Source organism: Triticum dicoccoides, chromosome 4A (assembly GCF_002162155.2).
Source record: "Triticum dicoccoides isolate Atlit2015 ecotype Zavitan chromosome 4A, WEW_v2.0, whole genome shotgun sequence".
Classification (NCBI taxonomy): Eukaryota; Viridiplantae; Streptophyta; class Magnoliopsida; order Poales; family Poaceae; genus Triticum; species Triticum dicoccoides.
The window spans coordinates 643225453-643245173 of NC_041386.1; the positions used below are offsets into that span (position 1 = coordinate 643225453).

At 46.7% G+C, this 19721-nt stretch overlaps 1 protein-coding gene across 2 annotated transcripts; it reads right to left on the minus strand.

The window, feature by feature from the left end:
* Nucleotides 1-4647: 4647 nt before the first annotated feature.
* Nucleotides 4648-8339, minus strand: LOC119287636 (calmodulin-binding receptor-like cytoplasmic kinase 2). 2 transcript variants are annotated; one of them, XM_037567215.1, is made up of 6 exons: nt 7971-8339; nt 6835-7097; nt 6573-6741; nt 6386-6475; nt 5494-5786; nt 4648-5263 (listed from the first exon to the last, which is right to left on the minus strand). In XM_037567215.1, the coding sequence occupies exons 1-6, from the start codon at nt 8242-8244 to the stop codon at nt 5045-5047; spliced, it is 1308 nt and encodes a 435-aa protein (XP_037423112.1). In that variant the 5' UTR covers nt 8245-8339; the 3' UTR covers nt 4648-5044. The 2 variants fall into 2 exon arrangements, with proteins under 2 accessions (XP_037423112.1, XP_037423113.1); XM_037567216.1 differs by lacking the exon at nt 7971-8339 and adding an exon at nt 7648-7937.
* Nucleotides 8340-19721: the final 11382 nt, after the last annotated feature.

Genomic DNA, 19721 nt, shown 5'->3' on the forward strand with positions numbered 1-19721 from the left:
TGTTGGTGCATTCTTGTGTGTTCCAACCATTCCAAATGGTCCAACCGACAAGCATTGTAAGGGACGCCATGGCCTTCCCGTTTCGTCGGATCTCTTCGACCACCAATCACACTAACAGAGTCCTCTAGATGCCAATACTAAGTATCGAATTCAATCAATTGCAGCCAGTCGTCCACCATGTTCCAAAGACGGAGCGTGAACCAACATTTGTAGAAGAGGTGCGGACCGGATTCTTGGACTTGCTTGCAGAGTGGGCAAAGGTCGCAGTTAGGCAATCCTCCCTTGGCCAGTTGGTCGGCGGCCCAAATACGGTCTTGGTTAGCCAACCAAGAGAAGAACTTGACTTTGGGAGGGGCCCAAGCTTTCCATATCATGTGATCCATTGGAGAGAGGCGGAGGCTGTGGAGTAGTGCCCATTGTTTGCGTATTTCCACAAAATATTGTCTTCAACATGCTCATCAAGGTGGAAGCCTTGAATGGTCGCCCAGAGGGCCACAAATTGGTGGATGTGGTCCATGGTGAAGTTGGCCGAAACTTTGACTTTGGCAACCCAAGGCCCATTGTTGAGCGCCTCTCTTACCTTTCAATTTTTTGGCAATGAAGCCTTGAAAATGAGTGGAGCTATCTCCTTGGGCTTCCGGTTGTTAATCCATGAAGCCTGTCAGAAGGAGATTCTTGCTCCATTCCCTACGGTGATGGTGGTGGATGTGTAGAAGAGATTGAGGTCATGTTCATCGCAGGGGTTGCCCATGCCAACCCACAGTTTGGAAGGCTCTTTCCATTTAAACCATGGACATTTGAGTCTCAAAGCTCACGCAAACTTGTCTGCGTTGAGCACCCCAAGGCCTCCACACTCGTACGCACTACATACCAGTTCCCATTTTACTCTGCATTTCACTCCTGTTATCTTGTCCGAGCCAACCCAAAGGAAAGCTCTCTCCAATTTGTTGGTCCTGTGTAGGGTGCTCGAGGGAACGATGAGAGGCATAATGTAGTATGACACTTGGGAGGAGAGGACTGGTTTTACAAGGGCGGTGGGTCCAATGGCAGTGATGTTGCCACCATCCCAAGGAGTGAGCTTAGCTGCCACCTTGTCCTCCAAGAATTGAAAGTCCACTTTTTTCAGTTGCCATATCGAGATAGAGAGCCCCATGTATCTCATTGGGAAGGAGGATCTTTTGGTCGGCAGGTTATGAAGGATGGGTGTCAAGTTTATGTTGCCGCATCTGATGGGTACGGCTGAACTCTTCTGAAAGTTGGTTGCAAGGCCTGTGACCTTGCCAAAGCAGTGTAAAATCTGAGATAGCCGGTCAATGTCCCTCTTGATGGGCGCCATGAAAACCGCCGCGTCATCCGCATAGAGAGAGGCGAGGAAACCTCTTTTCTGCAAAAGGTCGATGATGTATTCCCATTTGATCGAATCTATAGCTTTGCAGATGTCCAGCTTGAAAAGGAGTGATGGGGTTTTTGCTCTTTTGAAGCCTCCGAGCAAGGTTTCTGATGTACATGAAGTTGTTGTGGATGCACCTTCTCTTGATGAATGCACTTTGCGCGTTCGAGGCAAGGGCGTTCATGTGATGGTGCAGTCTGTTCGCTAGGACTTCTGCAATGATCTTTGCAATGATGTGGATGAGGCTAATTGACCTATAATCCGGTATCCCCTCCGCGCCCTCCTTCTTGGCAAAAGTACCACATTGGCCAAATTAAGCCAATGAAGGTTGGCACTATGTGGATCCTCAAACAGACGGACCACTGCCATCATCTCCCCCTTCATCATTTGTCAACAAATCTGAAGAAAAGCCCGGTGAAACCCTGGGGCCTTGTCAGTGAGCATGTCATTGATCACCGTTTTAAGCTCCTCCTCAGAGATGGGGTCCTCATGATCTGACAGGACATGAGTCTCCATGTTGAGCTCGCCCCAGTTTAGGTCAAGGGACCTTAGTTCCCTCTCCCCAAAACCTCACTGAAATGATAACAAATGAGCTCCTCTTTTTTCTCATGTTTGGTGATCCACCCATGGTTGTGTTTGAGTCTGTGTATGTGATTTTGCGTCTTCGCGCATCAACCTTCCGGTGGAAGTATTTGGTGTTTGCATCACCCTCCTTCAGATTGGTCATTTTAGCACATTGATGCTTTCAAGCTCTCCCGATGACTAATAAGGAGATGACCCTCCTTTTTAACCTCTTGCAGAGGTCCATTTCTTTCAAGGATAATGCTCTGCTTTCCTGGGCTATGTCTAGGTGGAGGATGACCAGCGGAGCGCCATGAAGATGGACTTTTGATTTGAAAAAAGGTGTCCTACTCCACTCAGTGAGCCTGGTGCCCATTTTTTCAGATTGTGGTGTAGCACCTGGCAAGACTCAGAGTGTGAAGTTAGCTTCGCCCATGCCTTTTGAACCATGTCAGTGAGGCCCGGCATCGTGGTCCAAAAATTCTCAAACTTGAAGGAGCGAGGTCTCTGAGGGCCCTTGTCATCCGCGAGCAGGAGAGGACAATGGTGCGAAAGGGACAAAGAAAGTGGATGGAGGATGTGAGTGTTGAAGTGCATGTCCCAATCGGCGTTGCGGAATAAAGAGTTCAGTTTGTTCATCATAGTATTGGTCCTTTCGTTGCTCCAAGTGAATCACCGGTTCCGGAGGTGTATTTCTTTGAGATCACGACTGTGAATAGTGGCACATAAATGATTTATGCAGCTTCAGTTGACAGTTCTCTTGTTCTTATCTTGAGCGCATCACTCCGTCGATATTTGTCTTTGAAAAAAAATTGGCTTCTAGGAAGGGCAAGAGTTTGTGTCACAACTTTTGATGAACAGCCAGTCATGAAAAAAAAACTAACCATGTAGTTTTCCTCGGCATCACAATGATTAGCTTATTGCCGCGGCGTCACAACCTCTAGGAAACTAACCATGTAAATGTTGAAAGTGTAAATGACGTTCAATTGCGACAAACTAGCCACTTAAGTGTTAAAAGTGTAAACTATATGTTCAATTGCAACATACTAACAACATAAGTGTTAAAAGTGTAAACGACGTTCATTTGCAACAAACTAACCCTTAAAGTATTAAAATTGTAAACGATTGTCAATTGCAAGAAACTAAACATAAATATGGAAAATGTAAACCATGTTAAATTGCAAGAACTAACCACATAAATGTTCAAGTGTAAATGATGCTAAACTGCAATAAGTTAACCACAAAAATGTTAAAATCGCAAAGGATGCTAAACTGCAAGAAACTAACCATGGCAAATACACATGGGCTAGGAGCTATGCATATAATGAAGAGAACACATAGATCTACTAGGGTTCTGGTCCAGGCGCAGAGCTAGCACAAGACCTGGTCTGGCGAACTGGTCACCTCAGTCTTGCCCGGTCTAAATTCATTGTAGGGCTACACACCCGAATCATGATTTTTAGTTCTAGAAATGTCATGTCGCGTTCTAGAAAAGTAGTAGGTTGATGCTAACATGTAGATTGCTGGCATCAAGTCCGCATCCCATCGCATGCTGACATGCTCAACCCGCAGACCATCTCTGAGGCAGGCTTTGGGTTGATCGTCTTGTTAATGGCCAACGTTCGCATTTGTTGGTGGCATCATGGCCGGCATTCTTAAGGTTTGGCCATGTGGGCTAATGCAGAGGCAGCGTTGTGTGGTGCTCATCAAAGTTGGTTAACTTGAGTAGCCTTGAAGGATTCTTGGGAATTCGCATGGCTCGAATCAAGGTGTTGTATTCGGCAGAGCAACAAACTTTGGGATTATGACAAAGCAACAAACGGTGGGGTCCAATAGGCTAATATTTGGGATTGCGACGGAGCGACAGTGGGGGTCTGATAGGCGCTATGGAAACATATGCGGTTACAAACTTTTGTGAAAACATATGCCCATTTGAAATTTGCGAAAAAGAAAGGTATGTACTTATAGTTGCTAGCCTTTCATTCCGTTTATATGTGTATAGAACACAAACAAACATGATTTTCTCAGGAAATGGCAAGTACACACGTCATTCAGCAATCTATGTCTGGATTTGCATTTTGCATCATCACGATGAGAAGCCATAGTCATAAGCACATGCACGGTCAAAAAAAAATCCAATGGAACATGATGGACTATGGTGGCCCACCTCAGTTGAGTTGACACTGTCATAGGTATCAAGCGTAAGTATTATAGCAAATAGATGCTGTGATGTGTGTTGAAGTAGGGAGACCCAACAGCCAAAAAACCACCTCTCGGAATGAGCATCGAACCAGGTCACAGACAAGTAGTGGAGCGGTGAGGGGCAATGATCTTAGATGTCAGGATTTGGGATTTCAGCATAAGAGAGACAAAGCAGCAGAGAGAATGTGACATGGGCTCTTTCTTGTTCTATTTCGAGATCCGCATGTATATTTATTAAGGAGAAAGTTTACGACACGAAAGAATATGCATGCGGTCCATATAACACCAGAGAAGGCAGAGAGATGGAGACATGGGGTTTTGCTATTTTGTCCAGTGGAGATGCACCACCACACACATGAGCGAACACAGACAGGTTTGAATACGAATATACATCTGTAATTTCTTATGCGGTATTTTTCTTGCAGCTGTAGTTTTCTTGTAATTTTCTGCACTACTATGCCAAAAACATTGACGATGACGCACACAAACACCCAAAAAGTAAGATATGCCACTGCTGTTGAATTTTGTTCATCATATACAGGAGAACGCATCTAATACATGGGAAATGCATGCTCTCCTCAGAAATCATCTTTCTTCTACAACATACAGACACCATCGTATATTCAAGTCATATTTGAAATTGCTTGTGCTTGCTAAGGCGACTATCTACGTGTACAGCTGTGTAGGAGGAACTTCAATGTAACTCTTCCTAGCTGATACCTAATAAGCACACAATTTCTAGGAAGGCCACAGGTCCCATTGACAGTTTGGCAGCCCGTAGCTCAGCGGTCGGTTGATCCACACCTCCATGCTAGCTTTGAATTGAAGTGAGGCAAACTGGGATGTTGTTGCATTCTGTTTTCTTGATTGCTCCGTATGAGCTGCTTTGGTTCAAGAGGAGGTTGGTCGAGCCAGCTCCCTGTAATCTTTACGTATACTCCACAGGATCTCTGCGCACCGCCTCATGCTCGGCCGGTTCCTCTTCTTGGGAGCTAAGCATTGCAAGGCCAGCTCGTACATCTTCTCGATCGCCAGGTTGGTCGCGTCGTTCACTTCCAGATTCGGATCCAGTGTTAGTATCGCATCGCCCTTCGAGAATTTTTCCATTGCCTGTGCCCACCATAAATGGAGCACACTTATAATTAGCAAAACCAGATATATGGACAAGTCGTCGATCTTTATGAACTACTCCCTCTGTCCCAGAATATAAGAACATTTTTGACATTATGCTAGTGTCAAAAACGTTCTTATATTCTGGGACAGAGGGAGTATTGTACATATTTCATTTCATATTGACCATTAAAGGTACAAAGATAATGATAAGAATGGCACAAACTAACCCATTTTGCTGTGACACGTTCGACGATCGCCCTCTTTGGTTCGATCGGGCGCCTCCCAGTAACCAACTCCACTAGCAGCACTCCGAAGGAGTAGACATCACTCTTCTCAGTGAGCTGGTATGTTCTGAGATACTCTGGGTCAAGGTACCCTGCTGTTCCTTTGACTTGAGTAGAGACATGGGTGGCGTCAGTCGGAGCCAGTTTCGCAAATCCAAAGTCAGCGACCTTAGCTCGGCAGTTGTTTGTGAGAAGAATGTTTGAGGATTTGATGTCCCTGTGGATGACCGGCTGATCTGCATCGGTGAAATATATGGGTCAGAGTCTAACTGATTTGGTGGTTCTTCACAGGTCGTATATGTTTGTTTTTGGGGCATCTGCACGTCAGGCCCTAATAGTGCAACAAGTCATGGTTTTTCCCTTTTTGAATTGAGATATTTGACATAAAACCTCTGTGGTCATCTCCTATCACCAGTAATAGTTTTGGTCTAAATTTGGTTCGGAGAGTTGAATCTCAGTTTAAATAGAGGCTTTAATTCCTATTGGTACTAGGAAAATATCCTAGGCACTGGTTGTTGTGATGCAGCTATATCTTCCTTGTGAAGTTAAGCAAAAGCAGACCAAGTGCTCTGTTTTCTACTAAAGGATTCTGCAGCGTCATCATATCTGAACTAAATCAAGTTAGTGCTAGATTAAATTCTTAATGACCTTGCTTTAACTTCTTCTCGGGGTATCATTTCTGATCCAAACAAGTATTGGCCACCCAGTGTCCCAATATCATTTGCAAACCTTTCAGATGCAAGAACAAAACAACCAAAATAGGAAAAAAAATCCAAATAACCTGACAAACATGAAACCAAAATGCAAAGAAACATTAATAATTACTCTGCATTACCAGAGTAGGTGTGAAGATAGGTGACAGCGTGGGCCACATCGATCGCGATTTCCAACCTCACAGAGAACTCCAGGACTTTTCCATTCAGACCTGCACACGTCTAAACTCGGTAAGACGATAGAATTAGCAAAAACCATGGCACTTGTCATCCCCATAGGAGGAAAGGGCAGGATCCTATGATTGTTACCTTCAAGGTGCTCTCGAAGATTGCCATTGGGAACATACTCCACAATGATCAACTGCTCACCACCAAACTCAAGGAACCCATGGAACCGTACCAGATTCAGGTGCTCGATGCATCGCAGCGTCTCTATCTCGTTCCGGAACTCGTGGCCCATGTGCTTGTCATACATATTCTGGAACGAAAAGAAAACGAACATAGACATGTTATGCAACTGTCGCCAGGTTTTGAGAACTGATCGTATGTATAAGAAGTAAATGGTGCAAACCTTCTTGGCCCGTTTGACGGCGACGAGGGTGCCATCGCTGAGCTGACCCTTGTACACTGTCCCAGAACCACCCTGCCCAATCTTGAGGTTGGGCGAGAAGTTCTTCGTTGCTTTCTGAATCTCTGGTAAGGTGAACTTTCTGTCTCCAGGTATCTCCCTTTCTGAAGAATTCCTGAGGGTGGAGCCATACAGCCCTCTGGCTGATCTCCTGCTCTCGAAAGTGCTCCCGCTGGTAGAACCTTGAGAGCTCAGCGACTGCGAGTCTGCAGATTCATTCATAGGAAAGAACCGTCACATCTCAAGTTTACAGAGAGCCTAACGATGGTTCTTGTAAGCAAAGTGTTATTTGCATAGTGTCATGAATTTAACAGTATCCATTAATTCCAGGATGCATATATCGTAACGAATGTGAGTGGCACGCAGGAGGCTATCCTTGAAAGAGGGAAGGAATTCGCTAATGGTACTTTACGATGGGGTTTGCTTACTCTGTGAGTCGGAGAAAGAATTAGCAAATGATACGAACACTTTGAGCAAGATGGGTTCCGGTCATGATCAAATCACGACAAATCAAATGGAACAAGTGGAAAATAATACGTACTACTCTCTTTGTTCACAAATATAAGATACTTTAATATTTCAATATGGACTAAGTAGGGACCGAAATGAGTGAACACACGCTAAAACGTATCTATATACACCCGATTCACAAAAAAGTTAATCAGAGAGAGTAGTAATTAGAAAAGTACTCCATCTATCCGGAAATACTTGTTCTATAAATGATTGACAAGTATTTTCGGACGGAGGAAGTACAACCTGATGGTGATGGAGAGTGTGTTGTAGACATCTGATTAAACTAAGGCTCAAGAGGAGAATGCTGCATCTTGTGCTGTTATTGCCGTACACATCAGTACACAAAACAGTGCACCTGCAAAGATCCGATCCTAGAAAGACGTAGTACGTACAACCGAGTTATAAAAAGCAAAGCTGAAGTACAATCGTACGCGTTGACCAGGCACGGTTGACAAATAACATGTCACAATTAGAAGACGAAGAAGAAGAGAAAAATGGCATCGTGGGATCAGAAGGGCAGAGAGGCCACCGGAGAAGAGGTCGAGGGAAGGCGCGTGCGCACGTACGTTGGTGGGAGGCGTCGGAGTCGACGTCGGAGAGGGAGGTCTCCGGCGAGCGCGCGTCCCCGGGGGCGAAGCAGGAGCGGAAGGCGTCGAGGAAGGCGGCGGCCCCGCGGCCGCTGCTGCCGGACGAACGCTCGGACGAGGCCGTGGTGGTGGCGACCGAGTAGCGGGAGAGGTCGTCGCTGGCGCTGGCGCTGGCGCCGGCGCCGATGAGGTCGCTCATCGGCCTCCTCCTGGGCGCCGAGCCGGCGTTGCTGCTGCTGCTACCGCTCCTCATCGAGGTGGCGTGGCGAGGCGGCAGCCGCGGAGAGGAGAGGGGAGGAGCGGGACGACGCGCTCGCTCGCTACTGCCGCGGAAAGCGGCGGCTTTGATGGACGAGGATTGATTAGTTGGGCGCGTCAAGGTGGACTAATTCAGGACTTGCGAGGGAGAGAAGACCCGTAGACGTGGACCACGGCTGCATGTAGGACTAGTCCCCCGCTAGAAAGGTTTTTTTTTTCTAAAGAGAATCTCAACAAGTCGATTGCATCCATGCGGAAAACCGGGCCAAAAACCGAACAAATAACAAGGATAAAAGAAGAAGAGACAAAGAAATGGGTACCCATGACAAAGCACGGCGTAGCTAGCAGACAAAACAGACTCCATCATGAATGGCGCAAATAGATCACGGGTGTCGTCGAAAGATCACAATGCCAAGACTTTGCAAACAGACGATGGCACCGGCGTGCGTATCCGAACCCCAAGGTGCAACACAGGAGTATCCATAGTCGACGAGTGTCATAGCATGACCATATGCTCCAGCCTCCAGAACAATTGGAGCAATGCAAGTCAGGAGAGCAGCGATGAACACGAACCTTGAATGGGAACTCCGCCACGGGAAATCAAAACTATTAGCAAATCCGGGAGGCATCTTGTGCCATCATTGAGAAAAAGATGAACAGAGTCAACACCAAGAGCACGAAGCTTGTCATCTTGAGCAAGCATCAGCAGGGACTAGACAACACACAATAGGTAGGGTGGATGGATGACGGCAAAGGGCTCCGAGATGACGCCTTCAAGAAGGTAAATGATGTCCATGGACAACGTCGTCAATGAAATATCGTCCGGAGCCCATACCGAGTGGATCAGGTACAACTCAAGGACCATGCCCCTAGGAAGATAAGCAACGCGAGATTGGAGTTGTCGTGACCGTCTAACGCCGGAATCAACGAGGATTTCTCCCGGAGCAAGTACCAGATGCAGGCCTGCGTCGAGGCACCAGGTTAGAGCAGCCACAGAGGTTGCAGATGATGACCGGCGAGCTGCCATCCAATGGGAGTCGACGAGATGGTGGACGTGTGTCGATGGAGGGAGCATGGCAAGAGGAGGCGAGGGGTGACCAGAGGTGCTTGTCGAGGCAGTGATGTACATGGAGACGGTAGGTGGAGAGCCGAGGCGTGGATAACCGCCGAGAACGAGGCTCCCGGGAGGAGATCCAACATTGAGCTGAATACGACGAGATCCTAGTGAAGTTGCGTTGTCGGAGAGCCATAACCCTACGGTAGATGGTAGGAGGGGTTGGCGACCACATGGAGGACCCGTGGGTGCGGAGGAGGTCGTCGTGGGTGTGGGCTTGTTAAGTGACTAGATGCCTGGTTTGGTCGGTTCGCTTCGCTTCGATGCAAGTAAATCAAGAGAAAAATCAAAAGTGAATCGCCTACATGGCACATGCAGTAGAAAAAACAAGAAAACACCTAAAAACAAGGAAAATAAATGGGGTAACTTATGACACAAATTTGTTTAAACAGTTTTTTTAAAGGGGGCTACACCGGCCTTTGCATCAAGCGATGCACACACCCTTCCCTCAAAAAGTGATGCACACACCCACTTGATTAAACTGGGTAAAGTGTAAAAAAACTGCTAAATGAGGTGAACGATGTCACAAATGTGAAATTAAAGGGTAAAAAATGGAATTCACTGCGATAGTAGAGACGAAAGTGATTGGCCGGAAAAACTAATTTACAGCACATATATGACTAGTGATGGGGAACCTAAAATCGTGCTAGAGGTGCAGCATGGGTCACCGGTCGTGGATGAGCTAGCGGGACAAGCTAGCGTTGCCGTGTGGAGCAGGAAACGTAGGTACTACGTGTGGAGTGGAGCCAAAGCGAGTCGGTCGGTCAGTCAGTCCAATTTGGTTGGAACTTGGAAGTCGACGGTGTGCCGGCACCTAGTATTAGTGGCGGAAGTACTGTAGAAGAAAGCGTGACTTGAGAGCTTGGACACCGCATGCAGCGACCGGTCAACAGTCAGCAGCAGGCTGGGCTCTGGCTGGTAGGCAATGTTGCCCGCTGGCTGCAGTGCGGTTGTGCGTGAGTTAGAGCATCTGCGGCCGAACGTCTCAAACCATCTTTCATACATTTGTGAACGCGTCCGATCAGAAAAGAAAAAAAAACGTGATTCAACCAGACCCCTCATATATATCATCCTTATACATTCTGACTATCCGCAAACTTTGATATCCATATCAAATATGAAAAGGATATGAAGGCTCGCGGACGCGCCTGGCCGGCCGATGGCGTGCGCACAAGGCGCAGGTAAAGTCGTGCCGGCGCCGCGTGCTCCTGACGTAAACGTAGCTACAGATCGATCGCCTATTCGCCTTTGGTTTGGTCTGGTTTGGAGCTGGGAGTTGGAGCTACACGGACGGACGGGCGGACGGACGGAAGCACGGAGCGAAGCATGCGTCCATCCGCACTTGACCCTGTTGCACGAGGTTGCAACTTGCAAAGCACGCGGCCGGCCGGCCGGGCGGTCGATGCATGCAGGCCTGGCCGGCGTACGTACGTACGTACGCCGCAGGACGCACCGCGGCGCTAAAAAAGTCGTGGCGGAGCCGGGTGTTGTTGAATCAGTCGAAAAGAGATCCGACGTCTAGAAGACGTAAAGGGACAAGCCACCGACTTGCCTTCCAATCACTCCCCATTGTGAAGAACTAGGAGCGCCACAGTCGCCGCCAAGGGCATCCAACCGCCAAGGGAACGTTGTGATGAAAGTGAGCTGCTGGTCGCACCCAAGGGCAATGTTCCCCTGCACAAGACATCACACAACCAACAACGAAGTAATGGCCACAAGACGACGGCCCCTATGAGGTACCGACTTCAATGGCCCCGTCGCCGTTCGATTGAAAGGTGTGGAAGCACGTTGGAGGACAAGGTGTGGAAGCTTCACTATCACACTCCACAAAGAAAAAATGATGACCAAAGGCGACGCCGTCATCAACGTGGACAACCCAACACAAGGCCTTTGCTTGAAGTATCACAACCCTGACCTTGTGTTGCTACACCTACCACGAATCCGTCAAACGCATGAGTGCGGAACCCGCCAACCCTCCGACCACACCATTGCTTGCGAATTCACCAAATCCAGACTGAGGCGACCTTGTAAGGAGGTCAAAACCCCAGCCTCTGCATTATTGTGAAGCACCCGATCATTCTTATCAGAACATACCACAATCCACAAATGAGCAATTAAAAGATATGAAATTAACACCTACGACTAAGTCAATTTTTTCACATCAAAAGCTTCCAAAAGGGGTAGACGTGAATTGTCACCCAGCACCACATGTTGTTGACGTACTCCACCAGAGTAGGAAGCATTTTTTTAATCGAAATGGAGGCAAAAGTTTTGCCTTATCTCACTAATAAAGAAGAAGAGAATTGTCCGGTTAATTATGAAAAACTAGGGCCTCGGCCCCCTCAGCCCCTCCCGCGTCGCTCTCGCGAGGCGACGGGGAGGGAATCCTAGCGTGCCGCCGCCGGGTCGTTCCCCTCTTCCTTCCCCATCCCTTTTCGCCGCCTGGTGGCTCAGTTGGGCAAAGCTTGGCCGGAGCCGGCAGCAGCGGGGCGGCTTCTTCCCCTCTCGTGCGGGGGGCGGCGCGGGAGAAAATGCTACAACCCACGAAGGGGCACCACCAGCCAACCTGGCTACCCACACATGCCACCGAGAGAGGAGCACCGTCGAGGCAGACTACAGGTGTGATCATCATCACTCCTCTGTGAGATAGCGACTTTGAGTTCACCGCAAACCCCCATCGGCGTGGCACACACCGCAACAACCTACACAAAGTCTGCATCGACCTATGTCAAACATTTGTCCACCAGGAGCAGCGACGAGACATCTCCCGCTTTGAAGACGGACAAATGCAGAAAAGATATGCAAGACTCACACCGACGAAGACCTCCTCCGAAGACCACCGAACAACCATCATCGTTGCCTCCTAGGCCGTTCGGAGGCAGCTCGGACTCCGCAAAGCCAGTACACCACAATGAGACCAAGAGAAAACCCCATAAAGAGCCGGCTACGGAAGGCCTACCGCGACTCTGCACCACGCACCACCAGCATCGTTGCCAGACAGGACACTACCATGAAGCTCCACATGGTCAATTGACCGCTGTCAATCACGATCTCATGTGAGTGCAGCCCCAGGAAAGCACCCAGGGAATCACCATCTCCAAGGCCACATCATCAGAAGGGGAAGCGACGTGGATCGACGCAGTCGTCCGACCTTGCACCACAGGGTCAAGGTCTTCACCTGAAGATGAGATCCGAGACTGGGGAGAGAGGAGAGCTCCATGATGACCCCAAGGGGGGAGGCGACATCCATGGATGTCGCGTCATCAGGATTTCGCCCGGAGCAACCCAGACTCCGCACCCCCATGCAATCAGACAACTACATCGTCGACCTAGAACCCCGCTGGTCCAAACACCTCCAACGCGCCGGCGACGCCACCGCCACATGAGGGCCACCTTCCTTGCCAGCCAACAGGCCAGATCGGGGCACAGACCAGATCTGGAGCCCAAGTACCAACACCCCGACGTGGCGAAGCAGCGGCCTAGATTCCAGACCATGCCCCCAAACTACCAGGAAGCAGGGTGGGGGTTGGTGCCCCACTCCGAAGTGCCGAGCAAGGGGGACTTGTCGGCGCCGCCGAACCGGACGGAAGGCCGAAAAACCGCCAACCAAGGAGGCATTTGCGGGGCTGACAACAGGGAACGCGAGACGGGGCAGAGGACCAATGGGAAGCGTCGCGATGGCCTCCACGTTGGAGGTCGAGCCTCCCCCACCTAGAGCTTGCGCTGCCGAGATCATCCCGCGCGGACGAGACGAAAGCTTCGCCGCCATCCGCCGCGCGGGATTCGCCTGGCGATTTCCTCTGACATTGGCGCAGCGGGTCAGGGTTTCCCCGAGTCGCCTTGGAGGCGACGCGAGGGTCGGGATGATTCAAGTTTTTCAATTATCCAGAGTAGGAAGCATTTGGTTTGATCTGGTTTGGATTGGCTGGAGCTAGGGCTGCAAGAAAAGCTCGAGGCTCGTGAGCCGCTCGAGATCGACTCGTATTTTGACTCGACTCGAGATCGACTCGAAAAGAAATGAGCTGAGTATGAACACTTTATGTAGCTCGATAGAGAAACGAGTTAATCTTGAGCTAACACTGGCTCGCTCGATTTTAGCTCGATAGCTCAATGTCATATAATTATATTAAATAATCTTGATGTATATTTAAAGAAAATAGTACAATTTATTGCCATATATGTTGTGTCCAAGTTTTCTCATTTTTACCTAGTAGGAAACATGGAGGCCTATTAAGCAGGAGAAATTTAGCCTCAATATGGTGTGTGGCCAGTCATGTGTCAAATATCCTATTATTCTCAGCCAAAGTTTAAGAGCAGTTGCGCCTTCATTTTTTATCTTTCTAGATCATTGATCCCTATTTGTCAAGTGCTAGTCTTTAGTTGAGAGAGAATAGGTCAAATTTTATAGTGGTTTTCTATGTTGTGCTGTTGGCTATAATGTTTGAAAGATTGCCTTAGATTATTCATAAAATCATCTGATTATTTAGCTTGAAACTAGCTCGAGATCGATATAAGCTGAGCACGAGCCACTTTTTACGGCTCGACCTTAATCTTCACTCAGTTTGAGCTCGCTCGAATTTTAGTATAATTTAAGTTGAGCCTAGTCCAACTCGCTCGAACTCGACTCGTTTGCAGCCCTAGCTGGAGCCATGGAAGCGCGTGCGAATGGAAAGGAGAAGCATGATCTAGATCCGGTATGACTTTTCGAACTGATGAGTTAATGATCAACGGCCCGGGGAGCTTGAGAGTATGGTTAATAATATAGCCAGCTGCAAGCTATATGATGTTGCCACGTCATATATAGTCAAGTTTATAGCCGGTGAGTACAATAGGTGGATATAAATATGTACTATTTTATTGATACATGACCCACCTCACTCTAGCACGTGCTGCAGATGGCTGTTAACTAGTAGCCCGCTTCTCTTCTCTCTCCTATTCTCTCTTTTCTAACTAAAAGAAAATATTTAATGTCTTACAACCCGCTTACACCACCTTATTATACTTGCTTTGATCCAACATATTCCCTTCGTCCGAAAAAACTTGTTTCTCAAATGGATGTATCCAGCACAAAATTAGTATTAGATACACCCATTTGAGAAATAAGTTAGGGACAAGTTTTTCTGGACGAAAGGAGTACTACGTAAACAATTTGTTGGAGGAGAGGTTGTCAGCTCCAAAATTAATCAAGTGGTCCATTTCTTGGAGATCAATTAATTCCTGCAACCGCAACCACATTTCCTGGAGGCTGGAGTAGGTCGGAGCGAGACAAAATCACCGTATGCGTGTGTGCGTAGGGACACCACGTTGTACGTACGTACGAACGTACGTACGCACGGACGCACGGACGCACGCACGCAGATCGAGTCTAACTGATGATGATGTAACTTATCTAGTTATCTTTTGATCTGATGAGCCTCGCACACATCTTAGACACCACATGTGAACTTTGCTAAAAAGAATAAAACCTATGCTTGATGCTCCTTGGCTAATGGCAGGAAATTTTAATGAAGCTTTGTACCAAAATGAACATTTTTCTGAAACAAAAAGAGGAGAACGACAAATGATGGATTTTCGAGAAATTCTATCACATTGTGACCTTCATGACCTTGGTTTCTCCGGAACGCCGTGGACTTACGATAACAAACAATCTGCGGTGGCTTGCCCAGCGTGGTCGAACATATTTCCGAACTGTCAGGTAAGACATCTTGTGTCCTCGCGTTCAGATCATACACCCCTGTTAATTAGTATTACATAAAAATCGTCGGGGAGAAGCTTAGGTCGCCGGTGCTGTAGATATGAAATTTTTTGAGGAAAAGAAAAAACATTAGCAGATGAAGTAGAGGTTGCTTGGGCCATGCATAGGCAGGCAACGAACCTAGGAGACGTAACATCCAAACTGGAGGGGGTGATGGACGCACTCCATTCATGGAGTAACAAGTGCTGGAATTTAGTCTATATTAGGAGCAGCCCAATAACTATTTCAGAAATCTTTTATATCTAAATAGCTAGCTCTCACTAATATATTTCTCTCAACATGCAAGCATGCCACCTCATTATTCAACTTGCATAGAAAAGGCCCACCTCATCATGCAATTATGCATATTAAAAATCCACTTCAACATGCAAACATGCATGCATGTAAAATTCCATTCTATTATGGAATTAGATTTAATTTTTATATAATTTTAAAAACTATTATTTGAAATATTCATGTTCCATATAACCAAAATCTTACTAAAATACTGTAAAATATTTCCTCAACAACGTGCGGGGCATCATCTAGTTCGTAATAAATCCTAAAGGCTCATTTAGCCCATTTGTGCAAAGTAAGGGATACTACTAAAGTTAGTCTCACGTTGCTAGTTTAGTGGGAGTTGGACCTCCTTATAAGGGAGGTTCTTTCCCCACTTGTATGAGCATGAGAACAAGAGGGACATCCACGCGTGCTCCTCCTTTGCCGCCCGCCGCGCCGCGCCGTGGGTTGCGAGAATGAGCCGAGCCGATGTCTAAATTTTTGCCACGCACTACGGGCACCAGAACTTCTCCTTCCTCTCGCCACCGGTTCCAATCTCTGAGCTACTGTTGTCTTCCTCATCCCGGCTTGCGGCGTGCACCGCAAGTCGGGACAGTAGGCCTCCGAAACCGCACCTCTTTGAGTCTTGTACGGGAGAAGGGTGATAAGGTTTTTGGGGAGCGCTCTGCGCGACTACTGACTGACTCCTTCGTCATGGACGCCCCGGACTCCGACGACTACTTCCCCGACGTCGACAACCTCCTCGACGACATGGCTGGCGAGGACACCAACCCCAAGTCCAGTGCTACTGCTGTTGCTGTCCCGTATGTGTTCTTCTTTCTGTTAGATATCCTGCTGCAATTTCTCGTACTAGTACTTGCCCTAAATATGTTAGGTTCTACCTCATATATGCAACTAGTTCTACTGTCTGCTATAGATATGATAGGATACGGTTCATATATGCGGAAGCTATTTACCTTCTCTCTGTCAGAACGCATGACTTGTTTTATCTCTACTATATTAGTCATGATTTATCTAATATTTCTGTTAATAAAATAATTTGGTAAATTGCTCATATTTCCAACAATCCAAAAACCTTATCATAGGCAATTTACCCCAAGTGGTTTTGCTGCTTCCATGAGACCTCCTATGTTTGAGGGTATCCACTATAAGAGATGGCGCGTGAGAGCAGTATTATGGTTTCAAACCATGAGTTGCTATAACGCCACTCTCGGCAAACCTGAAGGGAAGCTTGATGCTCAACGGGCACAAGCCTTTCAGAAAATGGATACTCTGTTTAAGGCTGCTCTCTTGAGTGTTCTTGGTGAGAACATAGTTGATGCTTATGCGTCAATTGATAATGGAAAAGATATGTGGGATGCACTCGAGACCAAGTTTGGGGTCTCGGATGCTGGCACTGAGCTGTACATCATGGAGCAATTCTATGACTACAGGATGACTGAAGAGCGCTCCGTGGTTGAGCAAGCTCATGAGATACAGTCATTTGCTAGAGAACTTGAGCACTTCGGTTGTATGTTACCAGACAAGTTTGTTGCCGGAGGTATCATCATTAAGCTTCCTCCTTCATGAAGGAACTTTGCTACCTTGCTGAAGCATAAGAGACAAGAGTTTTCCGTCCCGGATCTCATTGGCACTCTTGATGTGGAAGAAAAGGCGAGAGCAAAGGACACACGTACTCGAGGTATTGAGGGAGGATCTAGTGCCAATCTGGTACAGAAGAAGAACTTTCAGCCCCACAAGTTCAAGAACAAGGGCAAGTTTGATGATAAAGCAAAGTTTGATGGGAAGAACAAGGTTGTGGAACACACGAACTTCAAGAAGAAGAATGACAAGAAGAAAGGTGTTTGTCATGTGTGTGGGGATCCTGATCATTGGGCTCCTAGTTGCCCTAATCGCTATGACAAGCGTCACCTTGGGAAAGGCAGCAAGACCGCTAATGTTGTCATTGGAGACACTGACATGAAGGATGATGGGTATGGTATATTTCCCACTATTCTTTCAGTATGTCATTCTCCTGATTAGTTGATTGACACGAGTGCTAATGTGCATGTATGCGGTGATATTTCCATGTTTTCATCTTATCAGACCGCAGGGACTTCAACCATGCTGATGGGCAACGGTTCAAGTGCTTCTGTTCGTGGTGTTGGCACGGTCGATCTGAAGTTTACTTCGGGGAAGATTGTGCGGCTGAAGAACGTGCATTATGTCCCCTCCGTCAATAAAAATCTTGTTAGCGGATCTCTTATGTGTAGAGATTGCTACAAGCTTGTCTTTAAGTCGAATAAATTTGTAATATCCAAGTATGGAACCTTTGTTGGTAAAGGCTATGAGTCAGGAGGTCTGTTTCGTTTATCCTTATCAGACGTTTGCAATAAAGTTGTTAATCATATTTGCAACAATAGTGAATCCAATGTGTGGCATTCACGTCTGTGTCATGTTAATTTTGGTTGCATGTCGCGACTAGCGAAGTTGAACTTAATCCCTAGTTTCACCACTGTCAAGGGATCTAAGTGTCAAGTTTGTGTGCAAGCTAAGCAACCTCGTAAGTCTCACACGACTGCGGAAACGAGAAATCTTACACCACTAGAGCTCATACATTCAGATCTATGTGAAATGAATGGTGTTTTGACAAAAGATGGAAAGAAATATTTCATGACGTTAATTGACGACTCCACTAGATATTGCCGTGTGTATCTTCTAAAATCTAAGGGTGAGGCTTTGAACTTTTTCAAGATCTATAAAGCTGAAGTGGAAAACTAACTTGATCGAAAAATCAAGAGACTTAGGTCCGACCGTGGTGGAGAGTATTTTTCCAATGAATTTGATGCTTTTTGTGCGGAACATGGTATAATCCATGAGAGGACGCCTCCCTACTCACCTTAGTCAAATGGGGTGGCCGAAAGAAAGAATCGTACTCTAACTGTTTGGTTAACGTCATGTTAGACACATTGGGTCTCTCCAAGGCATGGTGGGGGGAGGCGATATTGATAGCATGTCATGTCCTGAAGTGAGTCTCCACAAAGAACAAAGAGATAACTACATTCGAAGAATGGAAGAAGAAAAGGTTAAAACTCTCTTATCTACGAACATGGGGTTGTTTGGCGAAAGTCAATGTTCCAATTCCAAAGAAGCGGAAGCTTGGACCAAAGACTGTGGATTGTGTTTTCCTGGAATATGCTTTTCATAGCATTGGCTATAGATTCTTGGTTGTAAAATCTGAGGTACCTGACATGCATGTCGGTACGATCATGGAGTCGAATGATGTGACTTTCTTTGAAGATATCTTTCCCATGAAGGATATGGCTACCTCATCTAATCAGGAGATGCCTAGTTCATCGAATCAGGAACCAGTTACAATTACCAAACCTGCCATTTCGATAGAACACTTTGAAAGTCATGTGGAGGAAAACAATGAAGTTCCTACTAGGAGCAAGAGACAGAGGACTGCAAAGTCCTTTGGTGATGATTTTCTTGTGTATCTCATAGATGACACTCCCAGTTCTATTTCAGAGGCTTATGCATCTGAAGATGCTGACTACTAGAAGGAAGCGGTTCGTAGTGAGATGGATTCCATCTTAGCAAATGAAACTTGGGAGATAACTGATCGTCCTTATGGGTGCAAACCTATAGGATGCAAATGGGTATTCAAGAAGAAGCTTAGGCCTGATGGTACTATTGAAAAGTACAAGGTTCGGCTCGTGGCTAAGGATTATACCCAAAAGGAAGGTGAAGACTTCTTTGATACTTACTCACCTGTAGCTCGACTGACCACTATTCGAGTTCTACTTTCATTAGCTGCCTCACATGGTCTTCTTGTTCATCAAATGGATGTTAAGACTGCTTTCCTAAATGGAGAGTTGGACGAGGAAATTTATATGGAACAACCAGATGGGTTTGAACTAGATGGTCAGGAAGGAAAAGTGTGCAAGTTGCTGAAGTCTTTGTATGGACTCAAGCAAGCACCCAAACAGTGGCATGAGAAGTTTGAAAGAACTTTAACAGATGCAGGCTTTGTTGTAAACGAAGCTGACAAATGTGTGTACTATCGCCATGGTGGGGGCGAGGGAGTTATCCTTTGCTTGTATGTTGATGACATACTGATTTTCGGAACAAATCTGAATGTTATTAAGGAGGTCAAAAATTTCATATCTCGTTGTTTTGAGATGAAAGATTTAGGAGTGGTTGATGTCATTCTGAACATCAAGTTGTTGAGAGACGATGATGGTGGGATTACATTGCTTCAATCTCACTATGTGGAAAAGATCTTGAGTCGCTTTGGCTACAGTGACAGCAAGCCCTCTCCAACACCATATGATGCTAGTGT

Excerpts from the sequence above, each read along its gene's own strand:
- LOC119287636 (XM_037567215.1), bottom strand. The coding sequence starts at position 8,244 with ATGAGGAGCGGTAGCAGCAGCAGCAACGCCGGCTCGGCGCCCAGGAGG. Across the intron at positions 6,476-6,572 it reads TCTTCGAGAGCACCTTGAAG|GTCTGAATGGAAAAGTCCTG; the intron begins GTAACAATCATA and ends AGACGTGTGCAG. Across the intron at positions 5,264-5,493 it reads AACGTGTCACAGCAAAATGG|GCAATGGAAAAATTCTCGAA; the intron begins GTTAGTTTGTGC and ends TGGTGGGCACAG.